Below are 22,746 nucleotides of genomic sequence, written 5' to 3'. Positions count from 1 at the left end.
CAGTCCAGCAGCACCATGAGACCCTCTGAGTCTGTCTCTTTGTCTCTGTCTTCAGGACCAGGGGACAACGTCCCTGCGGTGTATGGTCTGGATGTGACTGACGTGTCACAGTGGGAGGAGACTGTCCTAAGCCCAGCCCTTCTCATACTGGATAGTCTTACTAAGGTGGATACAGTCTTTCAGTCTTTAGTCCTGATTTGTTTTGCTTCTTCTGTCAAATGTTCTGTAATGTTTGTTGAGATGGCTGAAAGAGCTTAAAATAAAGTTTGATTTGATTTTGCTCACTTCCTCTTCTTTAACTCCGCCCCCAGGGGGAGCGACCTACCGTTGAGCCAATGAGAGTGGAGGGGGCGGGGAAGAGGAACAAGCGAAGCCGTCACACCTGTGAGCTGTGTGACAAGGTGATCATTGGAGATCTGGAGTGGACAGGTGGGCAAGCGTTACGGCAACGTTCTACCAACGTTGTGGGTTGGCATGACTGTATACAATAGGAACAACTACGACTTGTCTGTGTTTCTGAGACATACAGGCATTCCTCGTGAGTCCGCACTCAATGTCTTTAGAGTGACTTTTATGTTCATGGAATTGAAACCTGTCTGTCTTTCTCTGTTGTTGTCTCCAGCCCATCTCAAGTCTAAAAAACACCACTATCATGTGAGGAAAAGGAGGAAGTGCGAGCCCGAACCTGAACCAGCCAGCCACCAGCCCCAGGGGACTACTCCACCTCCCACCTCTACTACAGATGGCCCTACCTTGGGTAACTCCACTACTCTAGCCCCTGGCTCAGCTGAGGCCTGTGGAGAACCAGAGTCCCCAGGTACCAGTTCTACTGAGAAAGAAGCCCCAGTTCTATAGGAGAGGAGGTATGCTTCACTATAAGACCCTATGATCAGTATTGCTGATGGGACAGAAGTCAGTCTTTTTGGCCTCAGCTTGTCGGATTGACTCCTGTTAAATCAGAAAGATAAAACGGAACAGTCAAAGACACTTAAAAAGTAAATAAAAAATAATGGATTATCTGAGGACAACACAGAGACCGGGGAGAAGTCGGTCTCTTGACGACATCACCGCTATGACATCATCACTCCTGTCTATGACTTCATCGTTGTTTGACTCCAAGCTCATGGATTTGGTCGGTTTTGGTTCCTTGGATTCTGAAGTGAAGTTGAATTGTGACAGAACTCTCAAATGGAATGACAGTTGATGTTCTACAGCAGGGTTCAATAAGACCCCCAACCGTCTCTGTCCTCGTCAGGTAACCTGTCCAGTAAACACACTCTATGGCAACTGCTGTGTTTGTAACGAGATGTACATGTGTCTGCATTGTAATTATTATAATTAAAGATACATTTTTTTTTTTAATATGACTTCAGTTGTGTTTGAATGACCAGACAAACATGACATCATTTAATAGTTTTTATGAGCGAAGTGGGATTTGTACCTTCAGTGGGATTTGTACCTTCAGTGGGATTTGTACCTTCAGTGGGATTTGTACCTTCAGTGGGACATCTTAGGAGTTTAAAGTACTGTGTTTTCACTGATTCTAGCCACTGTGTTACTATGCAGAACCAAAACTATCAACGCAACAATGGCAACCATTTTTACTGAGTTACAGATCAAAAATGGAAATCAGTCAGATTGAAATGAAGTTCATTGGGTCCTAATCTATGGATTTCATATCCCTGGGAATACAGACGTGCAGAAGTAAGGACGCGGATCAGAAAACCAGTCAGTTTCTGGTGTGACCATCATTTGCCTCGAGCGACACATGTTCTTCACATAGAGTTGATCAGGCTGTTGATTGTGGCCTGTGTAATGTCGTCCCGCTCTTCAATGGCTATGAAAAGGTGCTGGATATTGGCGGAAACTGGAACACGCTGTCGATCCCAGAGCATCCTAAACATGATCAATGGGTGCCATGTCTGGTGAGTATACAGGCCATGAAAGAACGGGGGACATTTTCAACTCCCAGAAATTGGCCACAGATCCTTGCGACGTGGGGCCGTGCTTTATCGTGCTGTGAAACATGAGGTGATGGCAGTGGATGAATGGGCACGATAATGGTCCTCGGGATCTCGTCACTATCTCTGTGTGTTCAATTTGGCATCGATAAAATGCAATTGTGTCCGTTTCCCATACCATAACCCCACCATCACCATGGGACACTCTGTTCACAACGTTGACCTCAGCCAACCGCTCGCCTACACGACTCCGAACACGTGGGGCCGGTTGGATGAACTGTAAAATCCTCTAAAACGATGTTGGAAGCGGCTTATGGTAGAGAACTGAACATTCAATAACCTGGTAACGGCTCTTGTGGACATTCCTGCAGTCACCACGCCAATTGCCAATTGCTCCCATCTGTGGCATTGTGTTGTGACAAAACTGCACATTTTAGTGGCCTTTTATTGTCCCCAGCACAAGGTGCACTTTCCCTCTCTCTCTCTCTCTCGGTCTCTTTCCCTCTCTCTCTCTCTCTCTCGGTCTCTTTCCCTCTCTCTCTCTCTCTCGGTCTCTTTCCCTCTCTCTCTCTCTCTCTCGGTCTCTTTCCCTCTCTCTCTCTCTCTCTCGGTCTCTTTCCCTCTCTCTCTCTCTCTCTCTCGGTCTCTTTCCCTCTCTCTCTCTCTCTCTCGGTCTCTTTCCCTCTCCCCTGACGTTTCCTGTCATTCTCCCAATGTTTCCATTTTTCTCTTTCTCTTTGTTTATTTATATCTCCTCATGTTTAAAAAAAAAAAATATTCCATCACCCCCTCTTCTTACACTCTCCACTATCCCTCTCTCTCTTTTCAACCATCCCTGTAGTTTTCTCCATACTCTCCAGTATTCAGTAGTTTATCCATAACCTCAGTCACTGACCTCATCCCAATGCTAAATATACATCTAGACATAATAACTGGTAGGGATTGTGTGTATCTGGGTCAGATCTACACTGATAGCAAAGGTCACTGGCCCCTTCTCTCTCTCTCTCTCTCTCTCTCTCATCTCTCTCTCTACATCTCTCTCTCCCTACATCTCTCTCTCTACATCTCTCTCTCTCCCTCTCTCTCTCTCTACATCTCTCTCTCTCTCTACATCTCTCTCTCTCTCTCTCTCTACATCTCTCTCTCTACATCTCTCTCTCTCTCTCTCTCTCTCCCTACATCTCTCTCTCTACATCTCTCTCTCTCCCTACATCTCTCTCTCTACATCTCTCTCTCTCCCTCTCTCCCTCTCTACATCTCTCTCTCTACATCTCTCTCTCTCCCTCTCTCTCTCTCTCTCTCCCTCTCTCTACATCTCTCTCTCTACATCTCTCTCTCTCTCTCTCTCTCTCTCTACATCTCTCTCTCTACATCTCTCTCTCTCTACATCTCTCTCTCTACATCTCTCTCTCTCCCTCTCTCCCTCTCTACATCTCTCTCTCTACATCTCTCTCTCTACATCTCTCTCTCTCTCTCTCTCTCTCTCTCTACATCTCTCTCTCTACATCTCTCTCTCTACATCTCTCTCTCTCTACATCTCTCTCCCTACATCTCTCTCCCTACATCTCTCTCCCTACATCTCTCTCCCTACATCTCTCTCCCTACATCTCTCTCCCTACATCTCTCTCCCTACATCTCTCTCCCTACATCTCTCTCCCTACATCTCTCTCCCTACATCTCTCTCCCTACATCTCTCTCCCTACATCTCTCTCCCTACATCTCTCTCCCTACATCTCTCTCCCTACATCTCTCTCCCTACATCTCTCTCCCTACATCTCTCTCCCTACATCTCTCTCCCTACATCTCTCTCCCTACATCTCTCTCCCTACATCTCTCTCCCTACATCTCTCTCCCTACATCTCTCTCCCTACATCTCTCTCCCTACATCTCTCTCTCTCTCTACATCTCTCTCTCTCTCTACATCTCTCTCTCTCTCTACATCTCTCTCTCTCTCTACATCTCTCTCTCTCTACATCTCTCTCTCTCTCTACATCTCTCTCTCTCTCTACATCTCTCTCTCTCTCTACATCTCTCTCTCTCTCTCTACATCTCTCTCTCTCTCTCTACATCTCTCTCTCTCTCTTCCTACATCTCTCTCCCTACATCTCTCTCTCTACATCTCTCTCTCTACATCTCTCTCTCTACATCTCTCTCTCTCTCTACATCTCTCTCTCTCTCTCTACATCTCTCTCTCTCTCTACATCTCTCTCTCTCTCTCTACATCTCTCTCCCTCTCTACATCTCTCTCCCTCTCTACATCTCTCTCTCTCTCTCTACATCTCTCTCTCTACATCTCTCTCTCTCTCTACATCTCTCTCTCTCTCTACATCTCTCTCTCTCTCTACATCTCTCTCTCTCTACATCTCTCTCTCTCTCTACATCTCTCTCTCTCTCTACATCTCTCTCTCTCTCTCTACATCTCTCTCTCTACATCTCTCCCTCTCTACATCTCTCTCTCTCTACATCTCTCTCTTTCTACATCTCTCTCTCTCTACATCTCTCTCTCTCTACATCTCTCTCTCTCTACATCTCTCTCTCTCTCTCTACATCTCTCTCTCTCTCTCTCTCTACATCTCTCTCTCTCTCTCTCTCTACATCTCCCTCTTTCTCTCCATCAGCTGTGTGTTGTCTGTGTCTCTGTTAGCTAACTACTCAGTAATCTATCAGCTGTGTGTTGTCTCTGCTAGCTAACTACAGTCGTGGCCAAAAGTTTTGAGAATGACACAAATATTAATTTCCACAAAGTTTGCTGCTTCAGTGTCTTTAGATATTTTTGTCAGATGTTACTATGGAATACTGAAGTATAATTACAAGCATTTCATAAGTGGCAGACGATTCTTGCATAATGCTTGGAGTTTGTCAGAATTTGTGGGTTTTTGTTTGTCCACCCACCTCTTGAGGATTGATTGGTTTTCATTGGCTCTCAATGGGATTAAGGTCTGGGGAGTTTCCTGGCCATGGACCCAAAATATCATGAATGGTCTCAGGATGCTTTACTGTTGGCATGACACAGGACTGATGGTAGCGCTCAAGGGGGTTCATCAGAGAAAATGACTTTACCCCAGTCCTCAGCAGTCCGATCCCTGTACCTTTTGCAGAATATCAGTCTGTCCCTGATGTTTTTCCTAGAGAGAAGTGGTTTCTTTGCTGCCCTTCTTGACACCAGGCCATCCTCCAAAAGTCTTCGCCTCACTGTGCGTGCAGATGCACTCACACCTGCCTGCTGCCATTCCTGAGCAAGCTCTGTACTGGTGGTGCCCAGGTGTGTGTGTGTCTGTTAGCTAGCAGGTGTGTGTGTGTGTGTGTCTGTTAGCTAGCAGGTGTGTGTGTGTCTGTTAGCTAGCAGGTGTGTGTGTGTGTCTGTTAGCTAGCAGGTGTGTGTGTGTGTCTGTTAGCTAGCAGGTGTGTGTGTGTGTCTGTTAGCTAGCAGGTGTGTGTGTGTGTGTGTCTGTTAGCTAGCAGGTGTGTGTGTGTGTGTGTGTGTGTGTCTGTTAGCTAGCAGGTGTGTGTGTGTGTGTGTGTGTGTGTCTGTTAGCTAGCAGGTGTGTGTGTGTGTGTGTGTGTCTGTTAGCTAGCAGGTGTGTGTGTGTGTGTGTCTGTTAGCTAGCAGGTGCGTGTGTGTGTGTCTGTTAGCTAGCAGGTGTGTGTGTGTGTCTGTTAGCTAGCAGGTGTGTGTGTGTGTCTGTTAGCTAGCAGGTGTGTGTGTGTGTCTGTTAGCTAGCAGGTGTGTGTGTGTCTGTTAGCTAGCAGGTGTGTGTGTGTGTGTCTGTTAGCTAGCAGGTGTGTGTGTGTGCGTGTGTGTGTGTCTGTTAGCTAGCAGGTGTGTGTGTGTGCGTGTGTGTGTGTCTGTTAGCTAGCAGGTGTGTGTGTGTCTGTTAGCTAGCAGGTGTGTGTGTGTGTGTGTTAGCTAGCAGGTGTGTGTGTGTGTGTGTGTTAGCTAGCAGGTGTGTGTGTTAGCTAGCAGGTGTGTGTGTTAGCTAGCAGGTGTGTGTGTTAGCTAGCAGGTGTGTGTGTGTGTTAGCTAGCAGGGGTGTGTGTGTGTTAGCTAGCAGGGGTGTGTGTGTGTTAGCTAGCAGGGGTGTGTGTGTGTGTTAGCTAGCAGGGGTGTGTGTGTGTGTTAGCTAGCAGGGGTGTGTGTGTGTGTTAGCTAGCAGGGGTGTGTGTGTGTGTTAGCTAGCAGGGGTGTGTGTGTGTGTTAGCTAGCAGGGGTGTGTGTGTGTGTTAGCTAGCAGGGGTGTGTGTGTGTGTGTTAGCTAGCAGGGGTGTGTGTGTGTGTTTGTGTTAGCTAGCAGGGGTGTGTGTGTGTGTGTGTTAGCTAGCAGGGGTGTGTGTGTGTGTGTGTTAGCTAGCAGGGGTGTGTGTGTGTGTTAGCTAGCAGGGGTGTGTGTGTGTGTGTGTTAGCTAGCAGGGGTGTGTCTGTGTGTTAGCTAGCAGGTGTGTGTCTGTGTGTTAGCTAGCAGGGGTGTGTGTGTGTTAGCTAGCAGGGGGGTGTGTGTGTGTGTGTTAGCTAGCAGGTGTGTGTGTGTGTGTGTGTGTGTTAGCTAGCAGGTGTGTGTGTGTTAGCTAGCAGGGGTGTGTGTATGTGTGTGTGTTAGCTAGCAGGGGTGTGTGTGTGTTAGCTAGCAGGGGTCTGTGTGTGTATGTTAGCTAGCAGGGGTGTGGTGTGTGTGTGTGTGTGTGTGTGTTAGCTAGCAGGTGTGTGTGTGTGTTAGCTAGCAGGTGTGTGTGTGTGTTAGCTAGCAGGTGTGTGTGTGTGTTAGCTAGCAGGTGTGTGTGTGTGTTAGCTAGCAAGTGTGTGTGTGTGTAACTGCAGTGTGTGTGTGTAACTGCAGTGTGTGTGTGTAACTGCAGTGTGTGGGTGGGCGTGTTAGCTTACTGCAGTGTGTGTGTGTAACTGCAGTGTGTGTATGTGTGTAACTGCAGTGTGTGGGTGGGCGTGTTAGCTTACTTCAGTGTGTGTGTGTGTGTAACTGCAGTGTGTGTGTGTAACTGCAGTGTGTGTGTAACTGCAGTGTGTGGGTGGGCGTGTTAGCTTACTGCAGTGTGTGTGTGTGTGTGTGTGTGTGTGTGTGTGTGTGTGTAACTGCAGTGTGTGTGTGTAACTGCAGTGTGTGTGTGTGTGTAACTGCAGTGTGTGGGTGGGCGTGTTAGCTTACTGCAGTGTGTGTGTGTGACTGCAGTGTGTGGGTGGGCGTGTTAGCTTACTGCAGTGTGTGTGTGTGTAACTGCAGTGTGTGTGTGTGACTGCAGTGTGTGGGTGGGCGTGTTAGCTTACTGCAGTGTGTGTGTGTGTAACTGCAGTGTGTGTGTGTAACTGCAGTGTTTGGGTGGGCGTGTTAGCTTACTGCAGTGTGTGTGTAACTGCAGTGTGTGTGTGTAACTGCAGTGTGTGGGTGGGCGTGTTAGTTTACTGCAGTGTGTGTGTGTGTGTGTAACTGCAGTGTGTGTGTGTAACTGCAGTGTGTGTGTGTAACTGCAGTGTGTGGGTGGGCGTGTTAGCTTACTGCAGTGTGTGTGTGTAACTGCAGTGTGTGTGTGTAACTGCAGTGTTTGGGTGGGCGTGTAAGCTTACTGCAGTGTGTGTGTAACTGCAGTGTGTGGGTGTTCTTATTGGCACTCTTTGCACCATCCTGAATTATGCCACACATCAACACAACAACGCTTTTACAGTTCAGTGACATAAACTACACACACACACACACACACACACACACACACACACCCCGAGGGAGAGATGAAGCAGGAAAGTTAGCACTAGGTCACCCTGGTCGTTCAAAAGGCTAATTAGCACTTTAGCGGTGCAGTGCCTTCTGTGATCTCCACACTCACTCTCTCACTCTCTCTCTCTCACTGTCTCTCTCTCACTGTCTCTCGCTCACTGTCTCTCTCTCTCTGTCTCTCTCTCACTGTCTCTCACTCTCTCTCACTGTCTCTCTGTCTCGCTCTCTCACCCTCTCTCTCTGTCTCACTGTCTCTCACTCTCTCCACACTCTCTCTCTCTGTCTCTCACTCACTCTCTCACTGTTTCTCACTCACTCTCTCACTCACTCTCTCACTGTTTCTCACTCACACACACACACACACACACACACACATATATACAGGTGACTGACTGTTCTCGTCTAGCTGTACCAAAGATGTGCTTAAAGAATAACACAGATGTTTGAAAAGGAGACCATAACCACAACTGTCCCACGTGTACACACACACACACACACACACAGTGGTTATGACTGGGCTTGTTTTCTATACAAACACAGCAAACTAAGACCCACATTGTGCGTACCCCAAAACATATCAGTGTGGGTGTGCTGTCCCCTACATGTTTATATTCTGCAACACTCTACGTAGCTTCCCCTAATTCACCTTCCTCCTTTACATCCATCTCTACCCCTAATTCACCTTCCTCCTTTACATCCATCTCTACCCCTAATTCACCTTCCTCCTTTACATCCATCTCTCCCCCTAATTCACCTTCCTCCTTTACATCCATCTCTCCCCCTAATTCACCTTCCTCCTTTACATCCATCTCTACCCCTAATTCACCTTCCTCCTTTACATCCATCTCTCCCCCCTAATTCACCTTCCTCCTTTACATCCATCTCTCCCCCCTAATTCACCTTCCTCCTTTACATCCATCTCTCCCCCCTAATTCACCTTCCTCCTTTACATCCATCTCTCCCCCCTAATTCACCTTCCTCCTTTACATCCATCTCTACCCCTAATTCACCTTCCTCCTTTACATCCATCTCTCCCCCCTAATTCACCTTCCTCCTTTACATCCATCTCTCCCCCCTAATTCACCTTCCTCCTTTACATCCATCTCTCTCCCCCTAATTCACCTTCCTCCTTTACATCCATCTCTCCCCCCTAATTCACCTTCCTCCTTTACAGCCATCTCTCTCCCCCTAATTCACCTTCCTGCTTTACATCCATCTCTACCCCTAATTCACCTTCCTCCTTTACATCCATCTCTCCCCCCTAATTCACCTTCCTCCTTTACATCCATCTCTCCCCCTAATTCACCTTCCTCCTTTACATCCATCTCTCCCCCCTAATTCACCTTCCTCCTTTACATCCATCTCTCCCCCCTAATTCACCTTCCTCCTTTACATCCATCTCTCCCCCTAATTCACCTTCCTCCTTTACATCCATCTCTCCCCCCTAATTCACCTTCCTCCTTTACATCCATCTCTCCCCCCTAATTCACCTTCCTCCTTTACATCCATCTCTCCCCCCTAATTCACCTTCCTCCTTTACATCCATCTCTACCCCTAATTCACCTTCCTCCTTTACATCCATCTCTCCCCCCTAATTCACCTTCCTCCTTTACATCCATCTCTCTCCCCCTAATTCACCTTCCTCCTTTACATCCATCTCTCCCCCCTAATTCACCTTCCTCCTTTACATCCATCTCTCCCCCCTAATTCACCTTCCTCCTTTACATCCATCTCTCCCCCCTAATTCACCTTCCTCCTTTACATCCATCTCTACCCCTAATTCACCTTCCTCCTTTACATCCATCTCTACCCCTAATTCACCTTCCTCCTTTACATCCATCTCTCCCCCCTAATTCACCTTCCTCCTTTACATCCATCTCTCTCCCCCTAATTCACCTTCCTCCTTTACATCCATCTCTCCCCCCTAATTCACCTTCCTCCTTTACATCCATCTATCCCCCTAATTCACCTTCCTCCTTTACATCCATCTCTCCCCCCTAATTCACCTTCCTCCTTTACATACATCTCTCCCCCTAATTCACCTTCCTCCTTTACATCCATCTCTCCCCCCTAATTCACCTTCCTCCTTTACATCCATCTCTCCCCCCTAATTCACCTTCCTCCTTTACATACATCTCTCCCCCTAATTCACCTTCCTCCTTTACATCCATCTCTCCCCCCTAATTCACCTTCCTCCTTTACATACATCTCTCCCCCTAATTCACCTTCCTCCTTTACATCCATCTCTCCCCCCTAATAAAGTAATGTGAACGATATTAACAGGTTAGCTGTTTGCCAGACCTGGGTTTTAATAGTATTTGAAATATTTCCAAAAATGTTTAAGTGTTTGCTTTAGCCTCCCTGGAGTGCCAGATGGACGGGGTTGGGGGTTTTATGGCTATTCTGTTGTTTCCATTGTGTTAAGCTCAATCGAGCCCAGCTAAAGTATTTTAGATATGATTTCAAATAGTATTTGAAGCCAGGTCTGGACCATAGCTCTTCATACTCGACGCAAAATCCACTGGTTGATACTCATTTACAAAAAACCCTCCTCTCTAACCTGAGATACCAACCCTCAGCCTCTACCTGAGATACCAACCCTCAGCCTCTACCTGAGATACCAACCCTCAGCCTCTACCGGAGATGTGCGTTTTTGTTAAATCTAAATTATCCCCCGTTTGGCGAAGTAGGTTGTTTTTCGATGATAAATTAACAGGCACAGCATTGATTATATGCAACGCAGGACATGCTAGTTAACCTAGTAATATCATCAACCATGTGTAGTTAACTAGTGATTATGCTAAGATTGATTTGTTTTTATAAGATGCGTTTAACGCTAGCTAGCAACTTAGCTTGGCTCCTTGCTGCACTCGCGTAACAGGTGGTCAGCCTGCCACGCAGTCTCCTCGTGGAGTAACAGGTGGTCAGCCTGCCACGCAGTCTCCTCGTGGAGTAACAGGTGGTCAGCCTGCCACGCAGTCTCCTCGTGGAGTAACAGGTGGTCAGCCTGCCACGCAGTCTCTTCGTGGAGTAACAGGTGGTCAGCCTGCCACTCAGTCTCCTCGTGGAGTAACAGGTGGTCAGCCTGCCACGCAGTCTCCTCGTGGAGTAACAGGTGGTCAGCCTGCCACGCAGTCTCCTCGTGGAGTAACAGGTGGTCAGCCTGCCACGCAGTCTCCTCGTGGAGTAACAGGTGGTCAGCCTGCCACGCAGTCTCCTCGTGGAGTAACAGGTGGTCAGCCTGCCACGCAGTCTCCTCGTGGAGTAACAGGTGGTCAGCCTGCCACGCAGTCTCCTCGTGGAGTAACAGGTGGTCAGCCTGCCACGCAGTCTCCTCGTGGAGTAACAGGTGGTCAGCCTGCCACGCAGTCTCCTCGTGGAGTAACAGGTGGTCAGCCTGCCACGCAGTCTCCTCGTGGAGTAACAGGTGGTCAGCCTGCCACGCAGTCTCCTCGTGGAGTAACAGGTGGTCAGCCTGCCACGCAGTCTCCTCGTGGAGTAACAGGTGGTCAGCCTGCCACGCAGTCTCGTCGTGGAGTGCGATGTAATCTGCCATAATCGGCGTCCAAAAATGCAGATTACCGATTTGTTATGGAAACTTGAAATCGGACCTACTTAACCGGCCGTGCCGGGTCGACCTCTAGTCAAAACATAGATTCAATGGTTATAAAGATAGGGGGAGAGGTCTGTCCGTAACAGAGGTACCAAAACCTCATCCTCTTCGTAAAACACCTGATCTTCAAGTCACATTCTGTTAAAGGACCCCCGAAGGGGGTTGTCTGCCCTTGACATTGTTTGTGCCACGTTGTTTCTTGTTGCCATAGAGATAACTATATAGTGTAGCGATGTTTCTCTTGATGTGCTTTGTTCCCACAGTCTGCTGGCGTATCTGTGGCCAAGTGTCCTCTGTCTGTGTTGTTTTTTTAAACCCCTTTTAAACCCCAAAGAGGACACCTCTTGCCAGGCCGTCATTGTAAGTATGAATTTGATCTTTATTGACCTGCCTGGTAAAATTTAAGAATAATATATTGCTTTGGCAGATAGGTAACTGTTATGTATGCTAATAATACAGTACTGTGACAGATGGTTAGCTCTGGATAGATGGTTAGCGGTTAGCTCTGGATAGATTGTTAGCTGTTAGCTCTGGATAGATGGTTAGCGGTTAGCTCTGGATAGATGGTTAGCGGTTAGCTCTGGATAGATTGTTAGCTCTGGATAGATGGTTAGCTGTTAGCTCTGGATAGATGGTTAGCTGTTAGCTCTGGATAGATGGTTAGCTGTTAGCTCTGGATAGATGGTTAGCTGTTAGCTCTGGATAGATGGTTAGCTGTTAGCTCTGTATAGATGGTTAGCTGTTAGCTCTGTATAGATGGTTAGCTGTTAGCTCTGTATAGATGGTTAGCTGTTAGCTCTGGATAGATGGTTAGCTGTTAGCTCTGGATAGATGGTTAGCTGTTAGCTCTAGACAGATGGTTAGCTGTTAGCTCTAGACAGATGGTTAGCTGTTAGCTGCTGTTAGCGCTCTGTTTAACTGTTTCACTGATCCAGACTATTCTACAGGATCCTATCTGGGGTCAGAACTTGATCTCTTCTTGTGTGTGTTTGGCCTAGTGCTCACTGAGTCCTGAAATGATTGCGTATTGTAAAAATAGACAGATCTCCATTATTTAAATCTTCGGCGATGGCTATTTCTAAAGGTATAGGTATAATTTAGCAATGCTGCATTTTAAAGAGTGTGTGTGTGTGTGTGTGCTTGAACATGGCCCTATTCGGTGTGATTAGCTGTGTGTGTGTGTTTCGTCTAGCCAGGGGACCAGAAGGAGCTGTGTTTAGTGCAACAGGATTACTAGAGATTAGACTGGTCTGGTATCTGCAGTTAATCCTATGTTATACAGCTAGTTAGTATACGGGTAAAGAGACCAGGATTAAGCCCAGGGATTTTTATTGCATTGTAATCTTTGGGCGGGCTGCCTAAAGCATTATTTTTTTTTCTTCGGTCTCTTAAATCCAAACAGTGTAGACAAAACAAATGAAAATACATACAGTGCATTTGGAAAGTATTCAGACCCCTTGGAAGGTGAACTTTTGCCCCAGTCTGCGGTCCTGAACACTCTAGAGCAGGTTTTCGTCGAGGATCGATCTATACTTTGCTCCGTTCGTCTTTGCCTCGATCCCGACAAGTCTTCCAGTCCCTGCCGCTGAAAAACATCCCCACAGCATGATGCTGCCACCACCACGCTTCACCGTAGGGATGGTGCCAGATTTCCTCCAGAGTCGATCTTGGGTTTCATCAGACCAGAGAATCTTGCTTCTTATGGTCTGAGTCTTTAGGTGCCTTTTGGCAAACTCCAAGTAGGCTGTCATATGCCTTTTTACTGAGGAGTGGCTTCCGTCTGGCCGTTCAACCAGTCCAAGCCAGTATTAGTGTAGGTTATATCAGAATCAGCTGGAGGAGTCCAGGCTAGTATTAGTGTAGGTTATATCAGAATCAGCTGGAGGAGTCCAGGCCAGTATTAGTGTAGGTTGAATCAGCTGAAGGAGTCCAAGCCAGTATTAGTGTAGGTTGTATCAGAATCAGCTGGAGGAGTCCAGGCCAGTATTAGTGTAGGTTATATCAGAATCCGCTGGAGGAGTCCAGGCCATTATTAGTGTAGGTTGTATCAGAATCAGCTGGAGGAGTCCAGGCCAGTATTAGTGTAGGGTGTATCAGAATCAGCTGGAGGAGTCCAGGCCATTATTAGTGTAGGTTGTATCAGAATCAGCTGGAGGAGTCCAGGCTAGTATTAGTGTAGGTTGTATCAGAATCAGCTGGAGGAGTCCAGGCTAGTATTAGTGTAGGTTATATCAGAATCAGCTGGAGGAGTCCAGGCCAGTATTAGTGTAGGGTGTATCAGAATCAGCTGGAGGAGTCCAGGCCATTATTAGTGTAGGTTGTATCAGAATCAGCTGGAGGAGTCCAAGCCAGTATTAGTGTAGGTTGTATCAGAATCAGCTGGAGGAGTCCAGGCCAGTATTAGTGTAGGTTGTATCAGAATCAGCTGGAGGAGTCCAGGCTAGTATTAGTGTAGGTTATATCAGAATCAGCTGGAGGAGTCCAGGCCAGTATTAGTGTAGGTTGTATCAGAATCAGCTGGAGGAGTCCAGGCCATTATTAGTGTAGGTTGTATCAGAATCAGCTGGAGGAGTCCAAGCCAGTATTAGTGTAGGTTGGAGCAGAATCCGCTGGAGGAGTCCAGGCCAGTATTAGTGTAGGTTGGAGCAGAATCAGCTACATGAGTCCAGGCTAGTATTAGTGTAGGTTGTATCAGAATCAGCTGGAGGAGTCCAGGCTAGTATTAGTGTAGGTTGTATCAGAATCAGCTACATGAGTCCAGGCTAGTATTAGTGTAGGTTGGAGCAGAATCAGCTGGAGGAGTCCAGGCTAGTATTAGTGTAGGTTATATCAGAATCAGCTGGAGGAGTCCAGGCTAGTATTAGTGTAGGTTATATCAGAATCAGCTGGAGGAGTCCAGGCTAGTATTAGTGTAGGTTATATCAAAATCAGCTGGAGGAGTCCAGGCCAGTATTAGTGTAGGTTATATCAGAATCCGCTGGAGGAGTCCAGGCCATTATTAGTGTAGGTTGTATCAGAATCAGCTGGAGGAGTCCAGGCTAGTATTAGTGTAGGTTGTATCAGAATCAGCTGGAGGAGTCCAGGCTAGTATTAGTGTAGGTTGTATCAGAATCAGCTAGATGAGTCCAGGCTAGTATTAGTGTAGGTTGTATCAGAATCAGCTGGAGGAGTCCAGGCCAGTATTAGTGTAGGTTGTATCAGAATCAGCTGGATGAGTCCAGGCCAGTATTAGTGTAGGTTGGAGCAGAATCCGCTGGAGGAGTCCAGGCCAGTATTAGTGTAGGTTGGAGCAGAATCAGCTGGAGGAGTCCAGGCTAGTATTAGTGTAGGTTGTATCAGAATCAGCTGGAGGAGTCCAGGCCAGTATTAGTGTAGGTTGTATCAGAATCAGCTGGAGGAGTCCAGGCCAGTATTAGTGTAGGTTGTATCAGAATCAGCTGGAGGAGTCCAGGCTAGTATTAGTGTAGGTTGTATCAGAATCAGCTGGAGGAGTCCAGGCCAGTATTAGTGTAGGTTGTATCAGAATCAGCTGGAGGAGTCCAGGCCAGTATTAGTGTAGGTTGTATCAGAATCAGCTGGATGAGTCCAGGCCAGTATTAGTGTAGGTTGGAGCAGAATCCGCTGGAGGAGTCCAGGCCAGTATTAGTGTAGGTTGGAGCAGAATCAGCTACATGAGTCCAGGCTAGTATTAGTGTAGGTTGTATCAGAATCAGCTGGAGGAGTCCAGGCTAGTATTAGTGTAGGTTGTATCAGAATCAGCTGGAGGAGTCCAGGCCAGTATTAGTGTAGGTTGTATCAGAATCAGCTGGAGGAGTCCAGGCTAGTATTAGTGTAGGTTGTATCAGAATCAGCTGGAGGAGTCCAGGCTAGTATTAGTGTAGGTTGTATCAGAATCAGCTGGAGGAGTCCAAGCTAGTATTAGTGTAGGTTGTATCAGAATCAGCTGGAGGAGTCCAGGCTAGTATTAGTGTAGGTTGTATCAGAATCAGCTGGAGGAGTCCAGGCCAGTATTAGTGTAGGTTGGAGCAGAATCAGCTGGAGGAGTCCAGGCCAGTATTAGTGTAGGTTGTATCAGAATCAGCTGGAGGAGTCCAGGCCAGTATTAGTGTAGGTTGGAGCAGAATCAGCTGGAGGAGTCCAGGCCAGTATTAGTGTAGGTTGTATCAGAATCAGCTGGAGGAGTCCAGGCCAGTATTAGTGTAGGTTGAATCAGAATCAGCTGGAGGAGTCCAGGCTAGTATTAGTGTAGGTTGTATCAGAATCAGCTGGAGGAGTCCAGGCCAGTATTAGTGTAGGTTGTATCAGAATCAGCTGGAGGAGTCCAGGCCAGTATTAGTGTAGGTTGGAGCAGAATCAGCTGGAGGAGTCGAGGCCAGGCTGTTGCTGGTTAGGAGACACACTCATCACACCACAAGGTCAATGTTATACTTCTACAGAAAGCATGGTGTTTGTGTGTGATTAATCATTGAACACGTCTCTTATTTTGCATGTTCCTGATTACATTATCATAGCACTGGCCAGAGACGTGTGTGTGTGTGTAATCTACACCTGTTCATTATTTTGGAAGTAACACATAGTAGGCACCTGATTTATCTCATGTAGCCAGGAGAACACACACACAGACACACAGACACACACACACACACAGACACACAGACACACACACACACACACAGTGTGAGTTCACATCAATGTCTGTTTGAGGAGAAAGCCTTTGTTCTTTGCTTTGTGTGTTTGTGAAAATAGGATGTTTGCCTTTTATGGGTGTTAGAGCTATTTTATACATGCTGGTTCATTGATGCTATGTGACTGTACAAGGGGATCAGGGTTAAATGAGTTTACATTAGCTGTTGGCTAGTGTTCTGTGTCTCTCGGTGTCTGTGTCCTGCAGTCACAGACTTGAAGGAAAGTGAGGGAGGGAGGGAGAGCGAGGAGGAGGGACACGATAGAAAGAAAGAGCTGATATGTGAAAAGCCTTTAGGGAGATGTTGTTTAAGATGTGGTCTGCCCTTCCTCCTCTCGCTGCCCCCTCCCTCTCTCTCTGCCCCCTCTCTCTCTGCCCTCTCTCTCTCTCTCTCTCTCTCTCTCTCTCTCTCTCTCTCTCTCTCTCTCTCTCTCTCTCTCTCTCTCTCTCTCTCTCTCTCTCTCTCTCTCTCTCTCTCTCTCTCTCTCTCTCTCTCTCTCCTCTCTCTCTCTCTCTGCCCCTCTCTCTCTCTGCCCCCTTTCTCTCTCTGCCCCCTCCCCATCTCTCTGTGCCCCCTCCCCCCCTCTCTCTTTCACCCAGTAGATATGGGAGTTTATCAACATTGGGTTTGTTTTCTAATTCGTTGTGGGTCTGTGTAATCTGAGGGAAATATGTGTCTCTAATATGGTCATACGTTGGACAGGTTGTTAGGAAGGGCAGCTCAGTTTCCACCTCATTTTGTGGGCAGTGAGCACATAGCTTGTCTTCTCTTGAGAGCCATGTCTGTCTTCAGCGGCCTTTCTCAATAGCAAGGCTATGCTCACTGAGTCTGTACATAGTTGAAGCTTTCCTTAAGTTTGGGTCAGTCACAGTGGTCAGGTATTCTGCCGCTGTGTACTCTCTGTTCAGGGGCAAATAGCATTCTAGTTTGCTCAGTTATTTTTTTTATTCTTTCTAATGTGTCAAGTAATTAACTTTTTTTTTCCTCATAATTAGGTTGGGTCTAATTGTGCTGCTGTCCTGGTGCTCTGTGGGGTCTGTTTGTGTTTATGAACAGAGCCCCAGGACCAGCTTGCTTAGGGGACGCTTCTCCAGGTTCATCTCTCTGTAGGTGATGGCTTTTTTATGGAAGGTTTGTGAATCACTTCCTTTTAGGTGGTTATAGAATTTAACGGCTCTTTTCTGTATTTTGATAATTAGTGGGTATCGGCCTAATTCTGCTCTGCAGGCATTATTTGGTGTTCTACGTTGTACACAGAGGATGTTTTTGCAGGATTCTGCGTGCAGAGTCTCAATTTGGTGTTTGTCCCATGGTTGGTGAGCGGACCCCAGACCTCACAACGATAAAGGGAAATGCATTCTGGGTAACTGATTCAAGTATTTTTTGCCGGATGCTAACTGGTATGTCAAACTTTGTTCCTTTTGATGGCATAGAATGCCCTTCTTGCCTTGTCTCTCAGATCGTTCACAGCTTTGTGGAAGTTACCTGTGGCGCTGATGTTTAGGCCGAGGTATGTGTAGTTTTTTTGTGTTCTCTAGTGCAACAGTGTCTAGATGGAATTTGTATTTGTGGTCCTGGCAACTGGATCCGTTGTGGAACACCCTTATTTTGGTCTTACTGAGATTTACTGTCAGAGCCCAGGTCTGACAGAATCTGTGCATAAGATCTAGGTGCTGCTGTAGGCCCTCCTTGGTTGGTGACAGAAGCACCAGATCATCAGCAAACAGTAGACATTTGACTTCGGATTCTAGCAGGGGGAGGCCGGGTGCTGCAGACTTTTCTAGTGCCCGCGCCAATTCGTTGATATATATGTTGAAGAGGGTGGGGCTTAAGCTGCATCCCTGTCTCACCCCATGACCCTGTGTGAAAAAATGTGTTTTTTGCCAATTTTAACAACACACTTGTTGTTTGTGTACATGGATTTTATAATGTTGTATGTTTTACCCCAAACACCACTTTCCATCAGTTTGTATGGCAGACCCTCATGCCAAATTGAGTCAAACGCTTATTTAATATCAACAAATCATGGGAAGACTTGGCGTTCGTTTGCCATTTAGAGTGTGCAGGGTGAATACGTGGTCTGACGTATGATAATTTGGTAAAAAGCCAATTTGACATTTGCTCAGTACATTGTTTTCACTGAGGAAATGTACAAGTCTGCTGTTAATAATAATGCAGAGGATTTTCCCAAGGTTACTGTTGACGCATATCCCACGGTAGTTATTGGTCTATCAAATTTGTCTGCACTTTCGTGGATTGGGTGTGATCAGTCCTTGGTGCCAAATATTGGGGGTAGATGTTTAAGTATAGCCAATTGTAATTTGTTGTCTGTATATTTGATCATTTCATTGAGGATACCATCAACACCACAGGCCTTTTTGGGTTGGAGGGTTTTTATTTTGTCCTGTAACTCATTCAATGTAATTGGAGAATCCAGTGGGTTCTGGTAGTCTTTAATAGTTGATTCTAAGATCTGTATTTGATCATGTATATGGTTTTGCTCGTTATTCTTTGTTATATAGCCAAAGAAATTGTAGAAGTGGTTACCCATACATCTCTATTTTGGATAGATAATTCTTCGTGTTGTTGTTTAGTGTTTTCCAATTTTCCCAGAAGTGGTTAGAGTCTATGGATTCTTCAATTGCATTGAGCTGATTTCTGACGTGCTGTTCCTTCTTTTTCCGTAGTGTATTTCTGTATTGTTTTAGTGATTCACCATAGTGAAGGCGTAGACTCAGGTTTTCTGGGTCTCTATGTTTTTGGTTGGACAGGTTTCTCAATTTCTTTCTTAGATTTTTGCATTCTTCATCAAACCATTTGTCATTGTTGTTCATTTTCTTCGGTTTTCTATTTGAGATTTTTAGATTTGATAGTGAAGCTGAGAGGTCAAATATACTGTTAAGATTTTCTACTGCCAAGTTTACACCTTCACTATTACAGTGGAAAGTTTTACCCAGGAAATTGTCTAAAAGGGATTGAATTTGTTGTTGCCTAATTGTTTTTTGGTAGGTTTCCACACTACATTCCTTCCATCTATAGCATTTCTTAATGTTACTCAGTTCCTTTGGCTTTGATGCCTCATGATTGAGTATTGCTCTGTTCAGGTAGACTACGATTTTGCTGTAATCTGATAGGGATGTCAGTGGGCTGACTGTGAACGCTCTGAGAGACTCTGGGTTGAGGTCAGTGATAAAGTAGTCTACAGTACTACTGCCAAGAGATGAGCTATAGGTGTACCTACCGTAGGAGTCCCCTCGAAGCCTACCGTTAACTATGTGCATACCCAGCGTGCGACAGAGCTGCAGGAGTTGTGACCTGTTTTCGTTGGTTATGTTGTCATAGTTGTGCCTAGGGGGGGCATATGGGGGAGGGAATGCTGTCACCTCCAGGCAGGTGTTTGTCCCCCTGTGTGCTGAGGGTGTCAGGTTCTTGTCCAGTTCTGGCATTTAGGTTGTTCTCTAGTACTCTCTCTCTCTGCCACCCCCCTTTCTCTCTCTGCCACCCCCCTTTCTCTCTCTGCCACCCCCCTTTCTCTCTCTGCCACCCCCCTTTCTCTCTCTGCCACCCCCCTTTCTCTCTCTGCCACCCCCCTTTCTCTCTCTGCCACCCCCCTTTCTCTTTCTGCCACCCCCCTTTCTCTTTCTGCCACCCCCCTTTCTCTTTCTGCCACCCCCCTTTCTCTTTCTGCCACCCCCCTTTCTCTTTCTGCCACCCCCCTTTCTCTTTCTGCCACCCCCCTTTCTCTTTCTGCCACCCCCCTTTCTCTTTCTGCCACCCCCCTTTCTCTTTCTGCCACCCCCCTTTCTCTCTATGCCCCCCCTTTCTCTCTCTGCCCCCCCCTTCTCTCTCTGCCCCCCCCCTTTCTCTCTATGCCCCCCCTTTCTCTCTATGCCCCCCCTTTCTCTCTCTGCCCCCCCTTTCCCTCCCTGCCCCCCCTTTCTCTCTCTGCCCCTCCCCCCTTTCTCTCTCGTGCTTCTACACCTGCATTGCTTGCTGTTTGGGGTTTTAGGCTGAGGGTTTCTGTACAGCACTTTGAGATATCAGCTGATGTACGAAGGGCTTTATAAATACATTTGATTTGATGATCTCTCTCGATTAATTTTCAATTTCCATTTTAAGGGCTTTATTGGCATGGGTGATGGCACACTGTGGGTGATGGCACACTGTGGGTGATGGCACACTGTGGGGCTTTATTGGCATGAGAAACACATGTTAACATTGCCAAAGCAAGTGAGGTAGATAATATACAAAAGTGAAATAAACAATAAAAATGAACAGTAAACATTACACTCACAGAAGTCACAAAAGAATTAGAGACATTACAAATGTCATATTATGTGCAAATAGTTAAAGTACAAAAGGGAAAATAAAAACAAATAAATATGGGTTGTACTTACAATGGTGTTTGTTCTTCACTGGTTGCCCTTTTCTTGTGGCAACAGGTCACACATCTAGCTGCTGTGATGGAACAATGGTATTTCTCTCTCTCTCTCTGCCCCCCCCCCCCCCCCACCTCTCTCTCTCTGCCCCCCCCCCCCCCCCCCACCTCTCTCTCTCTGCCCCCCCCCTCTCTCTCTCTCTCTGCCCCCCCCCCCCCCCCACCTCTCTCTCTCTGCCCCCCCCCCTCTCTCTCTCTCTCTGCCCCCCCCCCCCCCACCTCTCTCTCTCTGCCCCCCCCCTCTCTCTCTCTCTCTGCCCCCCCCCCCCCCTCTCTCTCTCTCTCTCTGCCCCCCCCCCCCCCCCCCCCTCGCTCTCTTTCTCTCTTTCAATTAAATTTCCATTTTAAGGGCTTTATTATCATGGGAAACATATGTTAACATGTCCAAGGCAAGTAAAGTAGATAATAACAATAAACATTTAACAATAAACATCCAATAGAATAAAGACATTTCCTGCCCCTCCCCCCTCTCTCTTCTCCCTCTCTGCTCTTTGACTTCCTGTTTTTTTCCACTGAACCGTTTCCAAGGATGCGCGCACACACACACGCACACACACACACACACACACACACACGCACACACACACACACACACAGAGAGAGAGAGGTCGGCACAATGAAAGAACAGAACGGTGTGCCTTTTCGTTCGATCTGCTCTTGGTCTGTCTATGTATTCATACCTACCAAACCACCTGTGTGTCTGTCTCTTGCTCTTTTGTCTCTCCCCTCTCCTCCTTTCCCTCTGTCCTCCCTGCACACCCCGTCTTCCTCCGTACAAGCTCCTCTCACTCACTGCTCAACCGATGAAGGAAACAGACTACGGTAAAACAGAGTGGAGAAATGTCGACAAGGGGATCTCTTACCTCGGACAGCATTCCACGTGGCTCTAGTGTTTCAACTGTGTTCTTTTGAGTTACTAACAAATCTGTACCCTACCCCCTCCCTTTGGTCCCTACCCCCCCCCTTTGGTCCCTACCCCCCCCTCCCTTTGGTCCCTACCCCCCCCTCCCTTTGGTCCCTACCCCCCCTCCTTTTGGTCCCTACCCCCCCTCCTTTTGGTCCCTACCCCCCCTCCCTTTGGTCCCTACCCCCCCCTCCCTTTGGTCCCTACCCCCCCCTCCCTTTGGTCCCTACCCCCCCCTCCCTTTGGTCCCTACCCCCCCTCCCTTTGGTCCCTACCCCCCCTCCCTTTGGTCCCTACCCCCCCTCCCTTTGGTCCCTACCTCCCCCTCCATTTGGTCCCTACTGCTTGCTTGCTGTGTTGTTACTCATCTGTCTAATCTGTCTGTCTCTGCCAAAAAGAGAGCTTAGCGAACTGTGTGTCCTCCCCATAAGGTGTGTGTGTGTGTGTGTGTGTGAGGGAGTTACTGTAATGAGCTACTGAACACTCTGCCTGGCTCTTTTTTTCCCGCCAGTGCTGGCCCCCGGTAACAAAGAGAAGGGAATGGAAGCTTACCAGTCAGATATGCAAATGACCAACAGTGGGAGGAGCTGAGCACCTCCCCTTCTGCAGTGGTTAACTGTTTCAGTGCCAGACATCTCTGTTTATAATATAGGGCAGTACACACACAACTTCACCTCTATCCTAACATAGTAATGTGTTCTGCAACATGGTAATATAGAAGGCTTTCAATATGATACCTACTCACACAGCTGAGGATTTTATTACATTTTTATTTAACCTTTATTTAACTAGGCAAATCAGTTAAGAACAAATTCTTATTTACAATGACGGCCTACCAAAAGGCAAAAGGCCTCCTGATGGGACGGGGGGTCTGGGATTAAACATAGAAAATACAATATAAATATAGGACAAAACACACATCACAACAATAGAGTCAACGCTACAAAGAGAGAGACCTAAGACATCAAATCAAATCAAATTTATTTATAAAGCCCTTCGTACATCAGCTGATATCTCAAAGTGCTGTACAGAAACCCAGCCTAAAACCCCAAACAGCAAGCAATGCAGGTGTAGAAGCACGACAACATAGCATGGCAGCAACACAACATGCTAACAATATGGTAGCAACACATGGTAGCAACACAACATGGTAGCAACACAACATGACAACAACATGGTAGCAACACAACATGGTAGCAACACAACCCAACAACAACATGGTAGCAACACAACATGACAACAACATGGAAGCAACACAACATGACAACAACATGGTAGCAACACAACATGACAACAACATGGTAGCAAAACAACATGACAACAACATGGTAGCAACACAACATGGAAGCAACACAACATGGTAGCAACATGACAACAACATGGTAGCGACAACAACATGGAAGCAACACAACATGACAGCAACAC

General features: G+C 47.0%; 1 protein-coding gene across 3 annotated transcripts in view; it reads left to right on the top strand.

Moving 5' to 3' along the window:
- The window catches only part of trit1 (tRNA isopentenyltransferase 1), a 60,179-nt gene extending 58,817 nt beyond the window's left edge, over window positions 1-1,362 (top strand). For 2 of the 3 annotated variants that reach the window (XM_090209431.1, XM_090209432.1), the window contains 3 exons: window positions 56-165; window positions 312-429; window positions 623-1,362. In XM_090209431.1, coding sequence (XP_090065557.1) covers window positions 56-165; window positions 312-429; window positions 623-855 — 461 coding nt within the window. In that variant the 3' untranslated portion in view covers window positions 856-1,362. The remainder of the gene's footprint in view (window positions 1-55; window positions 166-311; window positions 430-622) is intronic. The other variant, XM_090209433.1, reaches the window with a different exon arrangement.
- The last annotated feature ends 21,384 nt before the right edge of the window (window positions 1,363-22,746 follow it).

This window comes from Oncorhynchus mykiss, chromosome 18 (assembly GCF_057628025.1).
Source record: "Oncorhynchus mykiss isolate SJ-2025 chromosome 18, ASM5762802v1, whole genome shotgun sequence".
Classification (NCBI taxonomy): Eukaryota; Metazoa; Chordata; class Actinopteri; order Salmoniformes; family Salmonidae; genus Oncorhynchus; species Oncorhynchus mykiss.
This window is presented reverse-complemented; position numbering and strand designations above follow the sequence as displayed.